The sequence below is a fragment of the Chenopodium quinoa genome, unplaced genomic scaffold (assembly GCF_001683475.1).
Source record: "Chenopodium quinoa cultivar QQ74 unplaced genomic scaffold, ASM168347v1, whole genome shotgun sequence".
Lineage (NCBI taxonomy): Eukaryota > Viridiplantae > Streptophyta > Magnoliopsida > Caryophyllales > Amaranthaceae > Chenopodium > Chenopodium quinoa.
Window position 1 is genome coordinate 3801668 of NW_018745281.1, and position 23563 is coordinate 3825230.

At 35.7% G+C, this 23563-nt stretch overlaps 2 protein-coding genes across 6 annotated transcripts; both read right to left on the reverse strand.

The window, feature by feature from the left end:
• Positions 1–750: 750 nt before the first annotated feature.
• LOC110711752 (high mobility group B protein 15-like) lies at positions 751–4841 on the reverse strand. Of its 2 annotated transcripts, none has more exons than XM_021890169.1 (7): positions 4441–4841; positions 3903–4053; positions 3744–3822; positions 3470–3623; positions 3262–3393; positions 2082–2479; positions 751–1976 (listed from the first exon to the last, which is right to left on the reverse strand). In XM_021890169.1, exons 2-7 carry the CDS (start codon positions 4025–4027, stop codon positions 1395–1397), a joined length of 1470 nt encoding a protein of 489 aa, XP_021745861.1. In that variant the 5' UTR covers positions 4028–4053; positions 4441–4841; the 3' UTR covers positions 751–1394. The 2 variants fall into 2 exon arrangements, with proteins under 2 accessions (XP_021745861.1, XP_021745860.1); XM_021890168.1 differs by having other exon boundaries at positions 2082–2482.
• A 1554-nt stretch (positions 4842–6395) lies between these two features.
• LOC110711786 lies at positions 6396–20514 on the reverse strand. Of its 4 annotated transcripts, none has more exons than XM_021890212.1 (5): positions 20352–20514; positions 20016–20074; positions 18946–19301; positions 17377–18701; positions 6396–7093 (listed from the first exon to the last, which is right to left on the reverse strand). In XM_021890212.1, exons 2-5 carry the CDS (start codon positions 20051–20053, stop codon positions 7028–7030), a joined length of 1785 nt encoding a protein of 594 aa, XP_021745904.1. In that variant the 5' UTR covers positions 20054–20074; positions 20352–20514; the 3' UTR covers positions 6396–7027. The 4 variants fall into 4 exon arrangements, with proteins under 4 accessions (XP_021745904.1, XP_021745901.1, XP_021745902.1 ...); XM_021890209.1 differs by having other exon boundaries at positions 18946–19651; XM_021890210.1 differs by lacking the exon at positions 20016–20074 and having other exon boundaries at positions 18946–19651.
• Positions 20515–23563: the final 3049 nt, after the last annotated feature.

Here is a 23563-nt window from a genome sequence, read left to right on the forward strand (position 1 = left end):
CTAAAAAGAGAATTGCAAAAATAAAGACTACATTATGACCTTAGTTCGGAACTTAATTTTGGGAGGTTTGAAGGGATAATCATGTGGAATACGGATAGTGAGGAAGAAGATACCGCCATCAAATGGAGTATCAGAAGGGCCAATGATGATAGCTTGGAGGCGGAAAGGATCATGAATATCAACTGGACCATAGCAGCAATGACTCACATTCTCATCTGTTGATGATTTGCATAACTCATTAAGCATCCTTTGCTTAGCCATGGATACCTTACTGTACTTTGTCCTTGACACCAAGGACTTTGAAGATGAGAGAAATTGAGTTAGAAATGCCATCCCACCAATTGATATTGATCTGATGTCATGCATGCAATGCAAAATCACAGTAATAATGTCAATCAAATATATGTGAAGTTGAGTGAGTTTATAATGTTAGATTGCTTTCAGGTTTACAGCAAAACAAAGTTGTGGAGTCAGGGAGGGACCGCACTAATTTCAAAACAACTTTGCACTTCTTTGGAAGCAACTCCTAATTTAAAGTGGGAACGCAACTCTCTTGACCTAAACTTACCTTGATTTCCTAGCTTCTGTTTAAAGCTCCTTATCGGTTTTACTCATGTTAGCAAGCTATTTTTTTCCCAGAAAAACAGAGATTGATCCTTCGAACAACAAACAGTTGGCCACTCAAATCAAATTGCAGATCATTCTTAAATTTTGGGTGTAATGTTTTACAATCAGTCTTAGGAGTTGATGATGAAATTTTCCACCAAAAGGAGTAGGGTAAAAGTTAAGGAAACCATCTGCTTCATTAAGCCCATACCCAAGAGGATATATATATAAAATTTGTCATCTTCACTTGTCCTACTAAACAAGCTACGTAGTTTACCTGAAACTCTATAGTCCATAATCCATAATTCCATATTACTTGTTTCACACAACCAACCCTTTCCGCTTCAAGTAAAACTTTAAGGTTATAGAGAATAATTAGCTCAATGAATGTCAGCATTCATCATTCTTAACGATAACTTTACTTTGGTTTTCAATTAGTTAATACAATCTTTGTGCTGTATGTAGAACCAAAGGACAATAGGCTTGTAAGAAGTTTGTGGGAAAAAAAAAAAAAAAAAAAAAAAAACTGAGAGATTTTTTGACTGATTAGCATGTAGCAATATTTAAGCATAAAACAAAGCAGCAAAGAAAAAATGTTAAACTGGACTACAGGCTATGACGTGTAATCAGTTCCTATTGTGTAACCTTTCACTGCAAAACTGCCTTCCTGAGATGCTTAATAGTCTAAATAAGCAAGATCAGTCTCACATACTTGTGCATCCCAATATTTGAGCATCAAAAATTTACAAAAATCAGCACAAAGGGGTGAACCTGGAAGTTGGCCTTAACTATGTCACAGCAGGAGCAATAATGGAATTCTCTTGTTCAGCATTAGGTGATGATTCTTGCTTTGTCTCCCCATGAAATTGACTACCAGCACTCAAGCTCCCTTCACTTTCTTCACAACCTGCTTTCTCCTCTCCCTTAACTACTTGAAAATCCCCTGCTGTTGCTGCTGCTGCTGCTGTTTCAGAAGTACCTGCATTGCCTGATTCAACAGTAGTACCACCTACTACTGGAGAAGTTTCTGCATCAGAATAATCCTCATCCTCCTTCTCCATGATCTTGTCATCATCATCACCTTCATCTTCATCTTCATCTTCATCCTCTTCTTCTGCTGATTCTTCCTCCTCTTCTTCTTCATTAGTATCACTCTTGCTAGAATCACTTTCTTTTTCAGGTGATCCTTGGGTATCTCTTTCTGTCCCATCTTTCACATCCACTTCTTCCATCTCCAAACCCAAATCAGGAAACCGCTGCTGTATTGGTATTGCACCGCTTATCACCTGATTTGTTCTTAGTCTCTCTTTATAATCTTCCATTTCTGTCCTGTATCTCTCTTTGTCCTTAATTGCTTTTTCTTGATACACCTGAGACACAATAATTCAGCTGGTAAGAATATGGTTAAAACTTAAAAACAATCTTTCACATGATACTAAAGAACCAAAAAAACCATTCAAATTTGCAATTCTTACAGCCTTTTCACTGTCCTTTAATTTGTTCCAGAGTTCACCAATCATCCTACTAATCTCCCGGTCCTTGCCTGGGTGAAGTGGCTTCAATCTGGCATGTTGCTCAGCAAAGAAGAAGTTGTAACCACTTCTATTGGGCTTAGGGTGAGTAGGATCTCTCTTTCTTATCTCAGACTTCTTCCTCCTCCTCCTCCTCCTACGAGGAACACCTGATGTTGCAGGAGTGTTGTCAGTTTTGCCAGTTGCGATACCAGATGTTTGTGGCGCTTGATTAACTTTAGCTGGTGGAGTCTGGTAGAGAACCCCTTTTAATTTATCCTTCCCAATTGTGACAGTAACTAGATACCCACTTTCAAACTTTCCATCTATCACTCCAATGATAGGATACCCCCCAGATGGTGCTGCTGGTGAAAGGAAAATGAATGTTAAAATACTGCAATACATCATACCAGAACAAAGTTGGAACTCCTTTAAAGTTTGCTAACAATAGGACGGGATTCTTGGCTAGTGAACACTTAACTTCATATTTCTTTTACAAAGCACACGCCTATTTGTATTAGTAAATGAGGTTTGAATATCTATAATATCAGATGGTTGCCAAAACATCTCCAGTGGCGTCTCATCATCAAGGTTAATTGCATATATGTGAAAATAGCCCATCTGTTGTGAGCTTTGTAAAAGCAATTTAGTTTCTTTCTGTAACAACTAGCTCTTTGCATGCTTAGCTTATGTAAATATATCAATACTACTGTATCATATAGATGGTTATTTTAAACACACATTTAATGGATGGTTTACTAATACCCTGAAAAAGCTTAATTTGTAAGATATTCTTTTCTGTCATCTTCAATTATCTAGTACAGATTATGTTATATTATGCCTTTGAACTAATTGCTTTTGGTGATGTTCCAACATTCAAGTATCAAACATTTAGTTAGCCCTCTAGCACGTTAGTATTTGTTTCTGCTAACATATACTACAAAAATGGTTTGCTAGACCATTTTCCTAAGGCCCTACAAAAAATACAGACAAAACCAATGAAGGACACATAGCCTGTTCCTCTTAGCAAGGCAAAGATAAGACCCAGCCAGAGATACTAAGTAGGCATTTGTTTGTGTGAACCATATGAGTGATGAAAAGCACAAGTCAAACAATGGTCGTTCTACATAGAAATGAAGCAGACCTTGAGACATAGACTCTGTAGTGTTTATCTGGTTCTGATGTAAATTTGCAGGCTGAGCTGCTGTGGGTGCTGCAGACATTTCAGACAATCCATGGACTGCAGAAGGTGCAGGATTCAGACTCTGCAGGACACCTGTAAAAACAAAATCAGCACAGTAAAAGCTACAGACTACATACAAAAGCAGGCATGCATAGAGTGAGGGCAGTACCAGGAGAATAATCGCAGGCATTGAAGTAGTAGATTCGCTCATAGTGTTGAAGCAATGAATAGTAGTATTTGCGCAGCACAAAAGAAGCATTTGTGGCCGTAGAAGGGAAATTGAAAGTGGCTGTAACATCTTTCCATCTTTTTTCTGAGAGTATCTGCAGACATCAACAAATGTATTTAGCTACTGACCATACTGATGGAACATGAATTCGAAGAAGCTAGCAGGAAGTTAGATAACAGGGGGGAAGTCTGACAGTGAATGTAAAGTAGTTAACCTTTTCAATACCACCACGAGAAGTAACCTCGACAAAAAGCTTGTGAAGATCAAGATCACGGCCGCCAATGACGGGAATCCTGTAATAAGGTAAGCTGAGGGTATAAGGCTGTAAGCAATGCAATAAGAGTAGTACAGTAGATGATGATGATGGGATTACATGAATTTAGTGGCCATAGCTGCGTGAAGGCTCTCGAGAGTGGTCATAAAAAGTTGACGATTGGAAACAACATCCTCATACTTGGCAAGAGGGGCTGGATACTGGTTTCCTCCTTGACCAACCATTCTTCCTCAGATCAACTATCTATATACTGCGCACAATCATTTGTTATCTAGGTTTTGAATAAGATTCAAAACAATACTCCATTTTTCATAATATATCATAGCATTCACTTTGCACTCCAATAACTCCAGTTTCATCATTTGCACAATTTTTATTTAAGCTTCAAATTAATCAAATACAAACCGTCAATACGTACAAATGTATAGCTATATAAACAAAAAGACAATAGATTTAAACGAATAATAATAATTATTATTACTCCGTAACAGATTCTGTTCTGATTATTACATCATTTATTAAACAAATACATTGAATGATGCCAACAGTAGCATGCCCAGATGAAAGAAAACCAGAAATAGCAATCACATTAAAATAATAAAATAAAGAAAAATGAGTACGACTACTTACTACTTACCCAACCAACTGTAATCTGTAGAACAAGAGGAGATGTATAAACCAAACAATTCTCAATTCAAATGACAACCTTTTTTTTTTTTTTTTTTTTTTTACTAAACCTTTTTTTTTAATACTACGTATATATTTACTCGTATTTATTAGCATGAACCCTAAATTTATAGTATCTAACCTATGTATATCTTCATATCAAAATATAAATTTAAAATATACACTTTCCGTCAAAAGAAAAAAAATATATGCACTGAAATTATAATGACTCTGTTTGCTCAAGGGCACCCGTGTAATTTGCTATACATTCTGTTTGAATTAATCAACGCTTCATAATAACCCAAATACTCGTACTATTAGATTGGTTTGTTAAGATTAGAATATGCTAGATTCATGTACTCATTACCACACATTCATTTTTATAAATATTACCTACTATATTGTATTTATGTTATGCATCAGATTTTTTTTTTTTTTTTTTTTTTTTTTTTTGACATGAGCATGAGATATTTCTAAATTTATTTTATTTTAATCATTTCAGTTATTGAATTAATTATGGATAGGATGATAATAACATATTCTATCAAAAAAAAAAGGATGATAATAACATACTTCCTTTTTATTTTTTGATAAAAATAACATATTTTAATATCATTTCTCTCCCTTCTCATAAATCATAATCATCACCCAAACCCGTATTACTCTTTTTTATTATTTCTTTCTTTCACACATCTCTTACGAAGAACTTAATAACTCCACTATATTATTTTATAAATTTTTCAACACCCCAACTTCCCCACTTTATCTCTTACAAAATAAGATAGAGAGTATTATGTCAAAGTATCACACTTAATAAACGGAGAGAGTATTACTCTGTATAAGATTTAGAATAGAAATGTAAATTTTCTTATGAGATACAAAGTATATAAACTCATTATACAGTTTTTATTTAGCGAAATGACTTGTTTGGTTCTAAAAAGTACTCAATTCTTCTCTCAAAACATATTCTACTAAAACTTTCCATTTCTTCCCTAATTTGGGTCTTCTATTCAGCCAAAGTAACAAAACCCCACACCACCAACACTCTAACAAAACTATGGAGAAAACACGTTGTTTACCAAGTGGCAAAGTTCTAATTTAATTGACATAATTTTGCATTGTTTATAGGTAACACCACTAAGACTATAGTAGATTAGTAGACGGTATTTTAGGATAAGATTGCTATTGTAAACAACTTTTTCCAGTTTTACCAAAAGTATTACAACTTTACTGCTTAGTAAACAACATTTGTTTATCAAGAAGATAAATCTAAACAAGTTTTAAAACTATGTGCCCAAAAAGCCAAAAGGAATTAAAAAATTTTGTAGGACAAAGGGAGTAATTGATAAACAAGGTATAAACCACTTATCATCAAAAAGTATGTGCTATGAGTAAAAATCAATTTGGGATGGAAGGGGTAAAATTTTTAATATGCCTCACCTGATTGCACACTTGGCTTATGGCAAGTCTCCAAACAAGAGTTTTATTTTCATGATGGTCACAAAATATTGTCACAAAATTTTAATCAGTAACTAAATTAGTTATTGATTTGTATATAAATAAATTATATAAAGATTCACTGAATAAAACATTTTACAATATGAAAACCTTGTTTTATACTTCCTCTATTTTTAAATACTTGCTTCATTTCTCCATGCACGTAATTTTGAGAGAAATTGGAGAAAATAATAAAATATGGAGGTAGTGGGAGTAGGTGAAAGAATAAAAAAATTGTAAAAAGCAAAAGTAGTTAAGAGAATTGGAGGAGAGAGAATATGAAATTAATAAAATATTATCTATGTTGGATTCACTAGTTAAGAGAAATAAATTAAATATTATAAAAACTTTTTAAATTAGGAAATGGAACAAGTAATTATAACGGCCGAAAAGGAAAAGTGGAGCAAATATTTAAAAACGGAGGGAGTATACAAGTAAATAAACAAATATGATAAAAGTATATGAATACTGAAACTTAAAACCTATTACAATATATGGACTAGTAGTAATATAAACACTCTGCTTAATAACCAAGAGGGAGAGCTAGCACCGAGTTGCTTGTATCATTTGCAGGAAAATTCCAGACACCAAAGAGTGGGAATCCTAAAAATTCAGGGCTTAAATGTCTAAAAACAGCACATACTTCTTCCATTACCAAAGAAGCAAAAGGAAGTTAAGGAAAAAAAACCAGATATTTGGGGATTTCTACTGAAAATATATACACATAAGTGAAATACTATACACGTACAGATTCGAGTGTCAAGTAAATTATACTAAAAACATTTAAAGTGGGAAGCTTGCAAACCCTCAGTGTTTTATTCGGAGTTATCCATGGCCCTGGACATGGGAATGACAAAGATTAATCTAGATTATTTCTCAAAAGTAACTTCAGTGAAACCCTAGGGCTAGTCAAGTGCTTTCCTTCTTCTTGAAACCATTTCATGTCATACAGAGTTCATAACAGCAGAAGCAAATTTTCACACCTGAAGCCTGATGCACAACTGAAAGTATTTGGATAACAGCTAGCCCCACGCAAAGGGCAAATCTGAAGTCTGAGTCCCCTAACTTGATTGACTCTGACCAACTCCTACAGAAACACCCCGAGAGCGTCTTTTCTTAGACGTGACCTGTAAACAGTCAACACATGAGTAATCAATATGACAGTTTTCTGCAGTAATAAAGAAAGATCAGCTCGCGAAAGAACCATCAGCCACAATTTGCCAAAGAATTGAGCCATGGACATTTTCATCACAATACTCCAGCTCTTGAGAAGAAAACACATGGCAAATATAGTTGTAAGGAATCCCACTTTAAAACTTTACAGGTTGTGCAGCATAAGCTACATGAAGGGAAACTTCAAAACCATGATAGCCAAATACACAAAACTATCTCAAAGAATTTAACAGCGACACATAATCAAAAAAGAGTTCTGATGAAAAATCAAAAAATCCTCAACAAGGCATTTGTGAATTGTGATCATACACATCAAATGGAACTTATAAGGACCCAATCAAGACAGTTTGGGTCAAAACTGGTTTTGGTGTGCATTCCAAAATTCAAACAAACAAATTTTTGGGCTGAAAGGAAGTTTATGGAACAAGATTACAATAGGCGTTGGGTTATTTTTGGACCCAGTCCTGCAGATTTAAGGCAGTCAGAGCCTAGTCTTGAAATTTATCATGTGGCAAAGGTCTTAGTGTGACTTTCATGAAGCTCGAAAGCGTGAGAAAGCATTATACAGAAAACAGTTGCAGCACCAAATTAGTGGCATTAGAAACTGTTAGAACAAATGGTTCATAATTAAAGTTAGAAGGTGGAAAATTCTTCAAGCAGATACTTGAAGACTATAAAACCCACCCAATTACCCAAAGCAAGGAGAATAGTTGTATTGATTCCAATTAGTGTTTGCAAGAGTAATCTCTCACTAATTTCCACTCTAAAACACAAAGGTTTCAAGAACAAGAACCCTAGCTCTCAATGTGTTTCTCTCAATTTGTGGATGAATAACAAAATAACCCAAATGGATGTTTATACCCCCGACATATCGAGTTAGAGTATCAAGTTAGCACGGACGTGCTAGCCTAGATAAATCAATCTAGTAGCTACTGGGTCATCTGGACCTCTAGCTGCACGGACGTCAACCCCTGTTTGGGTCAGCACAAACAGCTCATGGTAAAACAGCTATAACTTCCTCATTTCCATCGGAATATTAAGCTTATGACCTATCGTTGGAAACTCTTGAAACAAGCTTTCACTTCCAACTTAAATCATCTCAAAATTTAAAGTAGTTTGAGAGATATGCCTGGTTGAAGTTGACCCATTCAATTCTTCCTTGCTTAACAAAAGTAGTTCATCCTTTAGCTTATTTGCCAAACCTCAAATGATTCTCGAGTAATATTCCATCAATTCTCCACCTTGACAAGATAATCGATCAAGTTAAGTTAACCATAACAACCATCCGAACACAAGGGATGCCAACACCATCTTTAACAAAGATGTAACCACCTTCAAGAGGTGTAACCACCCTTTACAAGGGTGTAAAAAAACAACATAGCTAATAACAACCAAAGGAACGGAAACAAGTTTAGCATCCATCATATGAAATCTTTCCAAGACCTTTCAGTGTACTTTTCTTGGGATAAGTACAACCTTCGTGTCTCACAATTTCTTATGATCTCCATGCCGAGAATTTTCTTTGTTAGCCCCAAATCCTTCATTTTAAATTCCGCCTTCTCAAACATATCTTGTCGCAAAAAGCATGTCATTAACATATAGCAAAAGATACAACAAAGAGCCATCACTCGCCTTCTTCAAGTATACACAATTATCATAGTCACTTCGGGAGAAACCATGCCCCAACACACATTGGTCACACCATTTGGACCATTGACGAGGTGATTGCTTTAAACCATACAAAGACTTCTTTAACACGCATACATGCTCCCCCTTGCCCTCAACAACAAAACCATTCGGTTGTCGCATGTAAATTTCCTCCTCAAGCTCTTCATGTAAGAAAGCGGTTTTCACATCTAATTACTCCAATTCCGAACCATGCATGGCAACAAGAGCAAATAGTGAACGAAAAGAATTGTGCCTTACCACCGGTGAGAAATGAAACTTTTAGACCCATTTGCATTCAATAATTTTCTTGCCCCGCGGTTTATCTACAAGCTCCCATATTTGATTTTTGTGAAGAGACTCCATCTCTTCTTCCATGGCCAATTGCCACCTTGGAGTCAGCACACTCCATTGCTTTGGTATATGAAGAAGGTTCAAGATCGACCACATCACTAACAACATTCAAAGCATAGGCTGTCATCTCTTCAAAACCGAACCAGACTAGACTGGAGGCTTTATAGGCCTCTTAGCCCGTCCTTGTGCAAAACTTGATTTTCGCACTTAATGGGAAGGTTGTTCCTTCCTAGAAGTGGTGGCCTTCCTGGTGGAGGAAATATAAGGAATATCTCCGCCTCTTTGTGGTGTCTCTACACCACCACCATCATCATCAAGAACTTCATCAACCTTTTCATGAGTGTCAATATTGTCAATTTTCTTCACGTCCTTCCCGATAAGCTCAAAAGAAGAAGTATCACCCTTTTGAAGAAAAATACGGACTCATTGAAGGTAACATCTCGGCTAGTGACGATTCTTGATGTGCTAGGGTCCCAAAGTATATAGCTTTTGAACCATCTGCATATCTTAAGAAGATACACTTCTTTGCTCTAGGCTCCAACTTCCCGTCATTCACATAGGCATAACCAGACAACCAAAGACACTCGGAATAATCTCCCGTTAAACTTGACCACAACTCCTCCACCGTCTACCCAAGAGCGGTGTGAGGTGGCTGGTTTGCCACATAAGCCGCCATTTTAAATGCTTTGGCCTGCTTAGCCTCGCTTGGAAAAACATACACCGAGCCTTTTCATGCAAAGTCTTATTCATCCTTTCCGCCACTCCATTTTGTTGTGGTCAACCAGCACAAGTGCGATGACGAGCAATGCTAAGTTTCTAGTTTCTAGCAAAATTTGGTGAATTCTTTCTCCACAAACTCAAACCCGTTATTCGTTTGCAACCTCATTATTTGCCTTCCGATTTGCTTCTCAATCAAGGTTTTTCAATCTTGGAACTCCTCAGAGACTTGATCTTTACTTTTCAAGAAAAAAAACCCACGACTTCTGTGAATAATCATCAATAATGGTAAGCAAATAACGGTGATCACCCAAGGATGGCTTTTTAGAAGGATTCCACAAATCCGAGTGAATATAATCAAGTGTACCCTTGGTTCTATGTGTGGCGGCCTTGAAGCTAACCCTTCTTTATTTCCCAAACGCACAATGGTCACAAAATTCCTTAGAGCTCATAGCATGAGTACACAATAAACCCCTCTTGGACAATTCCGACAAAGCCTCATATGCCACAACTTTGTATTATCGAACTCAGACATTGACGAAGACACCACCGATGCCGAACCCTCAACCGTCGACCCGATTAACCCATAAAGTGCGCCACTTTTTGCCTTTCATCACAACTTAAATCCTAAAAGCAACCTTAAGTGCACCCTTTTCAAGAGTACACCGGCAACCATTGCTATACAAAGTGCCCAATGAGATGATGCACATTTAATAGAGTGCAAACTATTCCATCAAACATCTTGACCCTAACCGTCCCAATCCCCCACAAACCTTACAAGCCGCACTATTGCCTATTAGTACCACTCCACCTTGAACACTATCATTAGAAGAGAACCAATGTCGATTGGGAGTGATATGATAAGACAACCCCGAATCAAGTATCCATTTGTCATTAGACCTTGAATTAGACTCAACCGCATGAAAAATTGAATCATCACTATTACTATGAGCCACTGTCGCCGAATCGACATGGTAAGATGTACTAGCAACACTCTTACCTTTATCTTTTTTCCCCTTCCCTAGGCAAAACGTCTGAATGGTAAGTTTGAGGTCATATAGTTTGCTCTTCAACAAAAGTCGATTGGCCAACGATTTTGTCATGCAGCGCGACTCAAGCTTCAACCATAACCCAAACGTCGTTGTTTCCTTCGCTACCTCCCTCGACACCTCATTAGAAACACTCAATTGAATTAAGCAGAGAGCTTTCTTGTTTGTTGAACTCCTTCGACATAGCCAAGGGCTTCTTCTTAATCCCAAGCATTGCCTCATCTAAGCCAAACGGCATTCAACTTCCATAATCCAAACTTGACTGACTTATAAAATTTCTCAATTTCAGAACCTCTCATGGCCAAAATATCTTCAATGTTCAATCAACCAAGAACAAGCCCTAATTCTACCCAAAGATCTAATGCCCTGAGACCAATTTTTTAGAGCAAATGGTTGATAATTAAAGTAATCAGCAAAGAACAATTAAGAAATTTGATAGTAAAAGAGATAAGAAATTGGAAGGTGTGAATAGCCATCAAGCAATTACTTGAAAGCAATAAAACCCACCCAAAGCAAGGAGAATAGTTGTATTGATTTCAATTAGTGTTTATAAGAGTGTTCTCTCACTGATGTCCACTCTAAAACACAAAGGTTTCATGGACAAGAAACCTAACTCTTAATGTGTGGATGAATAACAAAATAACTCCAAACGGTATTTATATCGGTCAGAGTATCAAGTTAGCACGAACATGCTAGCCTAGATAAATCAATCTAGTAGCTACTAGTCGTCTACCCCGACATATTTGGCACAGACGTGCAACCCTAGTTTGGGTCAGCGTAGATAACTCATAGTGAAACAGCTACAACTTCCTCGGTTCTCATTGGAATTAAGCTTATGACCTATCATTGGAAACTCTTGAAACAAGCTTTCACCTCCAACTTAATAATCTCAAAATTCAAAGTAGTTTAAGAAATATGCCCAGTTGAAGTTGACCCATAAAATTCTTCTTTGCTTAACACAAGTAGTTCATCCATTAGCTTATTTGCCAAATCTCGATTGATTCTCGAGCCATATTCCAACAAAAATTCTACGGGATGAAAAAATTATAGCTTGATTTTTGTATAGACTTTCTAATTTATTGGATAAATTAATACTAGATAAAAAGTTTTGATATGTTTAAAACCCTAGAATTATTTGATTTAGTGATAAGATAAACATCTTAGATTCCTAGTTTTAATTGGTCAATTCAACCTTAACTTTAGGCAAAATTGGCTACAATAGAGTGTACCCAATAGCACGAACTTTAAGTGGAGCAATAAACAGCACAAACTTTGGGGGTTGGGTGCAGTAAATGACAAATAATTTCTGATGCTGGAGATTTCACCGGATTTCGACTACTTATAGTTTTTTAATAAAATATAGGAAAATTTGTATTCTACCACATACAAATTATCCACTTTTTGAAATTACCACCCATAAAAAAATTTATTTTTAAAATACCACCAAAAAATACAAAAAAAGTAGATTTCCCCACCATTTAATACTAACAGTTAAGAAAACCGTTAAATCTAACGTTTTAAAAAAATCTTCAACTTTTGTGCCAAATCACATGCTCATTAGAGGTTTTGCTAGTCATTTTTTACTCAATGGGTCCATTTGAGGTCAATATTTACTAAAAATGATTGAAAATGTCTCTTTTTGCACATTAAAAATACCTTGGTTTGCGTGACACGCAAAATGAGGCATTTTTAATAATTTTTTTAAAAATTTTGACATCAAATCGGACCCATTGGACAAAAATGAACCCAAAATATCTAAAAACACATTTTTGGCACGAAAATCGAAGAAATGTTTTTAAAACGTTAGATTTAACAGTTTTCTTAACAGAAAGTGTTAAATGGCGATGAAATCTTTTTTTTTTTTCTCTTTTATAAGTGTTATTTTAAAATAAATTTTTTTATGGATGATAATTTCAAAAAGTGAATTATTTGTGAATGGTAAAATACAAAATTTCCTAAAATAAACCTCCATTTCCCTTCACGCATGTGACTATTATACATTGATAATCTTTGTGATTGGAATTTGTCCAAAGTCAAACCCAAAATTTTCCCATAAATCAATCAAAAGTAATTATTCAAAACCCTAGTATGTCTTCTTTCTTGTTTGTATCCTATAATTAATATTCTAGATCAAACAAGTAAAGAAAACTTACTAAGTATAGGAAACAATGGTTAAATGTATTTGTCTTCAACCTTCAACTTAGTCTTAAGGAATATAGTTTTCGTTTACTTCTTCTGTGGATGGTAATTACTAATTACCATCGCCTATTTCATATTAGAGTAGAACCAATTATCAAGTTTAGTGACTATAGAAGTCACGTGAAGGAGATTTGGGAGGGTTAATTTTATTATAAAAAAAATAACCGGAATCCGGTGGAATCTCCAACATCGGAAATTATTTATGTCATTTACCGCACCCAACCCCTAAAGTTCATGCTGTTTATTGCTCCACTTAAAGTTCGGGCTGCTGAGGGCACCCAAACGAAAATTCGTGCTACTCTGGCCAATTTTGCCTTAAATTTATGAAGGTAAAGCCTAGCTAGAATATATTATTGGTGGCAAGATCTTGTGATTAGTTTAGTATAATTAAATAAAAACTCAATACAATGTTATCTTAAGGGGAGGGCATTTACATCTTCTTACATACACTACGTTACATGGACTCATTTAGGAGAGTTGGGTATGGGTACGGATCCGAGTGTCCGGTACGGCATTTCCAAAAGATTGGGACACGGGGACTCTGTACGGATTTTGGACGCGGGTACAGGTATGAGAAACATGATTCATAATATTATTTTTTTTTGTGTAGGAAATATAACAAAAATATAGTTAATTCATTCAAATTAAAAAAAAAAAAAAAAAAAAGTTAAGCTATTTTTTTAACTTTCATATACATTGAGAAATCAAACTGACCACTTCTCCATTTTCATAAAACAAAAAAAATAAAGAACCAAAAAAAATTAATTTATGAAAGATTAAAAAAAAAGTCAAGTCCTAGTCAGTCCCATTATACTGTAAAGTTTAAATAACATATGCCATTTTTTAATAAAAAAAATAGAAGAAAGACAGTTGTAGGTTGTAGGCCTGTAGCTTTACCAACCCACCCATTGAGACATTTTCCCCATACTCCTTTTACTTTTACCAACCTCATTCTCTCTCCTCTACCTCTTTTCTTTTCTCTTTGTTTCCATGGCAGAAATTCGAGTTTTGAAATCATGGCTACCCCCTCGCTCTCTCTCCTCTTTCTCTTTTCTTCACTGTCGTGTTCGAGTGCACAGTGGGTCTGAACCGGATTTTGTACCCGAGTCCGGGTCGTGTCGTGTCGACACGGGTACAAAGGGGTAAAATGCCAAGTCCATGTAACATAGTACATACATTTGCCTCTGAATTTCTGCATTCACTATTCTACGTTGTATTTGCAAGGTAAGTTCCATGTCTTAGGTATTAGGGTAGTTAAAACTTAAGGGATTTACAAATGTGATAGCTGACCAAATTCCCAAAAAACCCAAAAAAAAAAAAAAAAAAAAAAAAAAACCTACTTAAGGCTAATTAGAACTTAGAAGACAAAATCATGCCCAATCAACCTGCACCTATTTTTTTCACAGTACATTATGGACAAACATGTATCTACAATATTAAACGAGCACCAAGGGGCAAGCATAAGGCATCATCACACAGGACTATATAATGCAAGATAATTACAATCAGTAAGAAGAGTAGAGGGTTGGGAATTCGAATCAAAGGGATCTGAGGAAGTAGGGGAAGAACAAAGATGACAATGGAAGGAGTTAAGAAGGATATTAACAAGTTGGGTTTGCACGAGCATGTAATATTGGAAACAAGGTAATTGAAAGAGAGGATCATGGCGGGTGAATACAAATATAAATATACAGAAGAAAGAATCTTGCTTCATGTAGCCAACCTCATCTTTGGGATTAAGGCCTCGATCCTTGTCATTCATATAATCAAATCATTAGCAATGGCAAATGTTTTTCAGATTTCCAAAAGGCATATTGACATGAATCCCGTATGCTAGACCATATAGATGTTGTTTTGTACTCCATCCGTATTTTATTACTTGCTCTACTTTCTTTTTGCAATCGTATTTATTAATTGCTCCATTTCCTTTTTTGTAAATCTTTCATAATATTTTACTAATTTCTTCTTTCTTAGTGGACCCCAAACTATCATACTTTAATATTTTCATATTCTCTCTCCACCCAACTATCATACTTTATTTTTCCACCAACCCCACTTCTTTCATATTTTATTATTTTCTACTATTTCTCCTAAAACTCTGCGCATGGAGAAATGGAGCAAGTAATTAAATATGGAGGGAGTAAAATTTTACAGCTTTTGGGACAAAGTTGATTTTCATTTTTAAATGTCATTCCTAACTGATAAAAGCACCAACTTTGCACTAACCCAATAACGAAATACACCTTTGCACAACAAATTATCAATATTGCTTTTGTGAGATTCATTTGAAAAACACTATTCTCTTTTTTTTTTTTACGCTTTCCCCATAAGTCCATTGCCTTTGTTCCAAAAAATTCTCTTTTTTTTTGTGCAATGATATACAGTATCACAATTTTTCCTTCCCTGCCCCACAAAACAGCTACCTCGGTAAGATCAGATATTTATTTGATTTTCTGAATAATTATTTATTTGTCAACGTATATACACAATACATATTACGCATTTATTCCTTTCTTATCTCTTTTATAACTGTGAAAGTGAAAAAAGTTCATAGTGGATTCAAAAGAACCCTGGCTATATTGAGGGGTAATTTGTAATATCACAGAGCAAACCAGAAGAAGAAATTACTTCTTGTATTTTGAAAATTGATTTAAATGCTGGAAGCATTGTGAAACTTCATATCTGAAAAGACGGGGCGTTGATTGAATTTGTATCCTTCGCAGAAGCAACATTCTGATCGTCATCTGCCTAGGAGAAAAATGATGGGGGGCTGCTCCTTACTTCCTTTTCCTTTCCATAAAATTGATGTGAAATAGGGCATGTGGTGAGAGATTGTTCCGAGGTTTTACAGAAACTGGATGATGACACTTGCTCACCCTTCTCGGGTAATGGTAACAGCAAAGACTGCACGAGTTTCAGTGAGACTACAAAGAAATCTGAGGGAGAAGAGAAGAGTCCAAGGAGAAAGTTTAAGAATGTAGAAACAGCAGGCATAAACCATGGCTGGGGAGTCAGCTACAATTCAGATCCGTCCTTTTTTGATAGCCCCATAGAGAAAAATTCACTTAATTAAGGCTTCGGTAATAATGCAAATGGGTTAGTTTGGAAGTGGGGACCCTTAGAAAGGAAAGGCTAACTATATATGGTATGGGGCAATTTCAAAGGGACACCCCAAAGAGAAAAATGAGACAATCAAAAAGGGACAGCGAGAGCAACTATTGAATCCTGACTAAAATTATAGATGGTGGAAACTGGAAAGTGGAATTGTAAAGGAATAAACCCTACCACAGTTTTGAGCCGAAATCAAAACCCAGCTCAAACATCTCAATATGGAGGTAAAGATGAAAGTGAAACTTAAATGGAGAAGAAGCTTTCCTCATGAATATTGGATTCTGTGGTACAAGGTCATCTGGAACAGCCCTGGAAAAACAGACATGTACTCAATAGCCTAACCCAAAAGGCCAAAATACCCAACCCAAAACTCAAACTCTACCAAAAATCATCTGACCCAATCTCAACAAATCCGCCCCTACCCAAACCAATCCAATAATCAATGTGTATCTAATAGTGATTATTTTTATTAAAATATACATGCTGGCAATAGAACCAAAAATTGCCCGAACTGAACCCAAGATCTACCCAAATGAGTCTTAGCCAAAGTGACAAACCCCAATTGCCACTTCTTACCTAGGGTAGCTATGGATTGTGTGGCGTGTGGAATGTTTAAGGTACTGTTAAAAAAACACTCGCAATTGACCCTGGAAATCTATTTCACAAATGGCATATCTGGTAACTCCTTTTGTGAGGTTCAAGACAGAAAATGGCAAGCAAGTTCAATCAATTTTGGAAAGATGTTTGGATTGAAGAGAGGCCATATATTGCTCATTTGAGTGCTCCAGTGATCATGTTTCTGATATGAAAATACATGGGACTTGCAATTCAGGAGATCACCTCATAACTGAAAGGTACATGGATTAGTATTTATTTGACCTCTTGCCTATTCCGTTAATGGACTTGTCAGATTCTGTAGAATGTTGCTGGTTCATTTTACCATAAACAAAACAGAACACTTTAGACATGAAACAGGAGTAGTCATCTTACATAATTTACCAATTTCCAAACAAACCTTTACAGCCTATCCAGATTCAACAAACAGCATATAACATCAATCAATAATAGTCAACAAATAATAACACTTAATTTGAATAACAATTGTGCACTTGCACAGGGTGACATGATTACCAGGAGCATACCTTAGAAGATAGAGGTGGCAGGGAAGCTTGACGAGCAGCCTTCTCAGGTGCCGTTAAATGACGAATCTCTCGGAGCTGGACAGCTATATCCTCCAGAACTTTTAGTTCAGTTTTTTCTCTCTCCTGGTGTTCAAAAGAGCCCTTAAGCTTCTCTTTCTCCTCCTGAACAGTCCTCAGTCTAGCTCGCAGCCAACATATCTCATCATCTATTTTGAGCCTCTCGTGATCAACTGCTGATATAGAATTGCAGCGTGATTCAGAGACAAAACTTCTATCGGGTGAGCTGCACACTGTTGGGAACCGATCAAAAATGTCTGAAGAGCTTCTGCTAATTTCTAAATCATATTGTCTCACAGCATCAGAAGCATTATTGTGTATGAGCAGTGGGTCACCTTCCTTCCCATCGGTAGCTTTGTTAATACTGTGTTTTGAATCAATGATGTGGACATCATGGACACGAGGCTCTACAACTTGCAGTGGCATTTGTTTTCCATCACCAGCACCACATATTGTTTTCTGCAGCAAATAAATGTTACTATTACCCTCCTGAGATCTTGAAATTGCATCCATGGATACCATCCCTTTTTCCTGAATATCTTGATTAGTTTCGTCGTCAGTCGAAACAGGAATAACACTTGAACATTCAAGACTTTTCAGCTCATTTTTGTCCACTGGATGAACTGATGATTCTTTACCCTCAGATACAGTAGAAGTTTTCTTCTGACCATTTACAGAGGAATAATCAGGATAGTAATTTATATTTTCCACATTTTCTCGATTATTAATTGACTGACCGAGTTGCTGTAGAATCAGCACAGGGTCTACAGAAGGATCAAGAGCAGAGACCTCGTTTTGTCGCTCTGTATCGTTTGACTGACTATCCCATCCATTATTTACTTGAAACACCTTCCTATAGGCTTCAACTTCCTTCTCTAAAAAATGTTTTTCCCTCTCTCTCCTGACAATGATCTCTTTAAGTATATCCATTTCTTCAGCATCATAAACTGATTTTTCTTCTAATATCCTTTGATACTGTCGAGCCTCTATTTCAATGGATGCTTTCTCCTCCTGTAATCGTGAAATCATGGCCATAGCTTCATCTGCTGCAGAGGCAGCAGCAAGTCTCTCTTGCTCTAGCTCAGAGAATAATTCGGCTCGAGCTGCATGTTCTTCCTCAAGAGCTGATTCCAGAAATCTGACAACATTCTCATCTTCACCATTAGCCCCTGCATTGTTTTTGAGGTTCTCAAATAATGTTGCATAGTCATACACGGGTTTACTCTCATCAGCTGCATCATTGGATTCAGAATCTGGTTGTGTCGGACCTGAGACCCAAAGAAAAAGGATATTTTAGCATCTGATAATATAGTACAAGAAAATTTTAGAGCCATCAAAGGCAGTACCAGTTATCAAAAGTACATAATTAGCATAATGTAGAAAACATATACTCAAAAGAGCGTTGCTAGCACCTTAAGCCATGAAGCAGGCAGTATATAACAAATAGAACAATCAGTCGATCTTTAATTGGAAACTTTGATAGGAGGAGGAGGAGGAGGAGGAAGAGATTACCACAAAAGTTCACAGTGGTTGGGTTCTCTACATTCTCTATCTTACTGGAGTCTGAAGGAGACTGGCGAATGGCACGGGAGTCTGACTTTAAGTGATCATAAGATGAGGCAGAAGTAAACTTTCCATAATCAATACTAGCTCTGCGACGTCGCCTAATGCCACACCTTGACCTTTGAGTTGTAACAGTCTTGCCCTTAATGTGAAATTTAGAAAGGGAGTCAGTACCGGAAAGGATGTGGTGTGACCTCCAAGGATCAGAGAAAGAACTGTAGGACGCTTCACCTTCTAGATGCAGCACACCATCATCTGAGTAACCTTCCCTGAGTAGCTTCAAATTAAGTTGGGAGTGATCATTCCTGGACAGAATGGAATCAAATGGGAATTTGGATTTGACAGAAAAGTGAAGAGAGGAAATGGTTTCCGCGGGGCAATCAACTAAGAAGCGCTGGAAGCAGGGAGCACGAGTAGGGTAGCCAAAGAGGCCATTGCAAGGGCAAGGTAGAGTTAGCCCTAAGAGGGCGAGAAATTTAGATAGGAAAAAGGCAATAGCAGAGCAACAGAGGAGGAAGTAGGCAATAGCCAAATCAAGAAAGGCACCCACTAATCTAGAAAAGGTCCATGAGTGAACAATAACTTGGCATGCCATATCAACCTATGCTATTTTAAGGTTGAGACGACAAAAATGAGCTGATTTCAGACTTCTGAGCTGTGATACAAAAATCAAACTAATCACAAAACATAAAAAAAAAAAAAAAAAAAAAAAAAAAAAAAAAAAAAAATGAAAGAAATGTTTAGGTAGCAAATTGTGGATACAGAATCATTATCATTAATTATAAATGTGATTGGGTCCGGAAAACTCATAAAAAATACTTAAGAGTTATGCGAGACAAATGCAGAAACAAATCAAACAGAATTGAATTTCATTCCATTCTAGCTCAGGCATGGGCTCGAATCTGATATAATTTTGAATTGAAATATAAATCTGGGATGCGAGAAAAAAATAATAATATTGATAAAATTAGAGCGAGTGAGCATGAAATTGGAATTCTGGGAAAGTATGAAACTCAGACCTGTCCCTGATGCAGGGCAGGAGGGAGAAAGGTTCCATTATAGGATTATAGATAAAAGCCTGCAACACATGAGCAACCAATTTGACTCAATTATTAAATTACATCACAATTTATTCTTCTCAACGTATATATTGCACAAACCAAAATTCTACCAACAAAATTGCTCCTTATAAGATTTCATAACTTCAATAATTTTATACCAATAGTTCAATAATCCACCTTAGAATTAGATGAACCCAGAATTTTACTGTGATCACAACTGAATTTAACAATAGGGTGAAATCAAACCCTAGATTGTGAATTTGATATTCTTGCCTTTGCAAATTAAAATCTTACCTCATAAGCTGTTTCAATGCTGGAGAGAAAGCTCAAAAGCCGCTTCAATGGAGAATTCGGAGTGCGCTTCAATGGATGAGAAGGAAGAAGAGGAGCGGTGCTGCGTAAATACGAAAGGGGATAAAAATGAAACCATTCGAGGAAGATTATGCCACGTATCTAATGTCCACGTCGTATAAACTAGTAATAAGAATTCATTCTTTTTTTTTTTCTCATGCAACGAGGCTTCATGCGGAGAAAATACAAGTACAAGTTTATACTGTACTATATTAGGTCTCGTGTCATGTGTGGCAATTTTAATTATTTATTATTAGTCTAACACTATAATAATTATTAAAATTATCTAATTGCATGCAAAATAAGATGAAAATTTGTAATTACAAAAATAAAAATTAAAATTAAAATTAATCATACTGCAGAATATCGTGGGAGTATTACATGCACGACTAATATAAACGATTACAAATTACGTCACAAAGTTATATGTAGGATGATATTATTGCATATATAAGTATTAAGTACAAGAATAATTTTTTTGTTGAATGTGTATAAATGGAATATAATTACCAAATAGTAAGAAAATATAATTGCATAGTATTAAATATTCTCTAAGAAGCTTAGGCAAAAAATAAAAATTATTTTGGTGGGAAATTTTTTAAAAATAAAGGAGATGACACATGTCATTCTTGGTTTCACCTTTAATATGATACATAGTTTTTTTTTTTTTTTTACACAATAATATAATATATAGTTATAGTTATAGATTTCTATGTTAAAGTCAATTTGATGCAATATAATGTAAAGATGTTTTTATTATTTCATACTATAAATTAAATCCATTTTAATGTATAGATCCGAAAAAAATCATTTTAAGCAAATAATATTAATATTAGTAATAAGAATCTCTAATTGCTAGTATAATATATAAATTAAATATTTATAATTTTATTGACTTTAATAAGTTATCAATTAAAAAGATATAAAAGGAAAAATAAAGTTAGAATAATATTATTTTTGGAAATGAATTTTTGAAGGGAAAAAACGACATCAGGAAGTGACATGTGTTATTTTCGGTGTCATTTTTAGTATTATGTTATTGATGCGAGCAAACTTGTACTACTGGGGTGGCAACTGACAAGCGCATGCGTCATAGCTAGTTATGTTAAAAGAGAATAAGTAAATATCAAGGAAATTGTTAATGATTCAAGCGATCTTACCCAGTTTTACACCCAAATATTTAAACCATGCCACCTGAAAAAACAAAATATGTTTAATCAAAGAAAATTTTGTATTTGAACACCCAAAAAAAAGATTGAAAATGGTTTTTAACACCTCCAAAAAAAAAATTATTTTAACACCAGAAAAAAATTTTAAAAATTGGATTTTATCACCACTTAACGGTTTTCGTCCAAAAAAATTGTTAAGAGGGGTCCACAGTGACACGTGTCACCATTTTATTGGTTTAAAAAAAATAAAAAAAATTAATAAAAATAAAATTCCTAAAACTACACAAGCACCCCGGCCCCACCACCGCCACCTTCTTCTCCACCCTCACCCAACGCAGCCGCTAGCGCATCCATTCCCCCTCCCTATACCCGATGCACCTAAACCGGCCCAACACCACCAAATGCCCAAACTACAACCCTTCATCTATTAGTTTGTACTTCTTATGGGTTGCTAGTTTGTACTTCTTTAATTTGATAATTATGTTCAACTATTTGTATAGCTAGCGTCTGGTTCGGACGTTGCCTAAGGTGTCTCCTTTTTTTTTTTTTTTAACCTCATATGTATTTATTTTCTAATTTTATGAAAAATAAATAAATTATGTAACCTCTAGTTTACTTAATAAATGAAAGGAATATATAAATATAATATTATGTGAAATGTAAAACATTAATAAAAACTGGTTAAGATGGTAAATGTATCACCTTTGTGTGTTGGATGTTATAGGTTTAAATCTAACTCAAAGCATAATTTAATTTGTTAAATAAAGTGACAAGCTTACGTGGCGCATATACTTTGGATAGTGATGTGTCATTATGACATGGCGCATATAATTTGAAGAGTGCCACGTGGCACCGTTCCTTTGAAAGGAACGTCTTTTAATAAATAGTATAGATAGATATTAAGCGCAGGGTATGAAGAGAGCCCATGTTGCATCCACAATTCAAGCCTAATGCACTACTAGAAAATAGTCGATTTCCGACGGAAACGTTCCGACGAACACGTATTTCCGTCGGAAAAACCGAAATTTCCGACGGAATTATAATCCGTTGGAAATTTCCAACGAATTCAAATATTACGTCGGAAATCCGTCGGAAATTTCCGACAGAATATAAATCCATTGAAAAATAAGTACTTTCCGATGGAATATTCCGTCGTAAATCAAAATTTCCGAAAGATTTTATTTTCGTCGGAATACATTTTTAAAAAAAAAAAAAAAAGCAAACCCTAAACTCTTTTAACTTGACCCTCTTTCCGCCACTTTCTTCTACTTCTTCTCTTTCTCTCTCCTCTACTCGCCTCTTTCTTCTTCTTCTCTTTTTCTCGCCTCCCCTTTTCTCTGATTTTCTTTCTCTTTTCTCTCTCCTCTTCTCCTTCTCTTGTTCTCTTTCCTCTTCTTCTTCCTCTGTTCTCTCGTCCTCTTCTCCGTAATCCCAAATCTAAACCCGTACCCCAACCCGTTTTTTTTCCTTTCTCCTATTCTCACAAAATCGCACCATTAAAAGTTCGCAACACCTCACACATGAAAAATCGACTGGGGTTTTTAATTTTTTGAACAAAGTAAGGTTTTTCATGTCAAATTCGACCGTGAAACTCTAGATTTATAGTTTTCATGGTCGAATTTGAACTTTAAGCACAAATTCAAGGTATGTTCTTATTTTCTTACTTATTTTTGGTTTTTGAGATTCTTTCTTTGAGTTATTCTTTTTTCTCCTGGTCGATCAATAACAAAACGGATTTTTCCAATGTATAAAATAAAAATTCCAATGGCTTAATTTTATGGTGATGTGTGGTTGAATTGTGGTGGCGGTGGACTGGTGGGTGGTTTGTGTCAGGAAATTGATGTGGTGGTGGATTGTTTGTGTTCGGGTAATTGTGGTGTAGATCTAGGCTAAGGGTTTGTCAGTGGCGGTGGCGGTGGTCTTTTGGTTATGTTTGTGGGTGGCGGTGGTCTTAGGTGGATTTAGGTCAGGCCGCTAGGGCTAAGG

What these genes read in the sequence shown, in the direction of transcription:
- LOC110711752 (XM_021890168.1), bottom strand. Translation starts at nt 4,027, where the DNA reads ATGGTTGGTCAAGGAGGAAACCAGTATCCAGCCCCTCTTGCCAAGTAT. An exon ending in TGCCTGCGATTATTCTCCTG is followed by an intron (nt 3,394 to 3,469) that starts GTACTGCCCTCA and finishes TTGTTTTTACAG; the next exon opens with GTGTCCTGCAGAGTCTGAAT. An exon ending in TACAGAGTCTATGTCTCAAG is followed by an intron (nt 2,483 to 3,261) that starts GTCTGCTTCATT and finishes TCCTTTCACCAG; the next exon opens with CAGCACCATCTGGGGGGTAT.
- LOC110711786 (XM_021890210.1), bottom strand. Translation starts at nt 19,591, where the DNA reads ATGGCATGCCAAGTTATTGTTCACTCATGGACCTTTTCTAGATTAGTG. An exon ending in AACCACTGTGAACTTTTGTG is followed by an intron (nt 18,702 to 18,945) that starts GTAATCTCTTCC and finishes TTTGGGTCTCAG; the next exon opens with GTCCGACACAACCAGATTCT. An exon ending in TGCCACCTCTATCTTCTAAG is followed by an intron (nt 7,094 to 17,376) that starts GTATGCTCCTGG and finishes GACTGTTTACAG; the next exon opens with GTCACGTCTAAGAAAAGACG.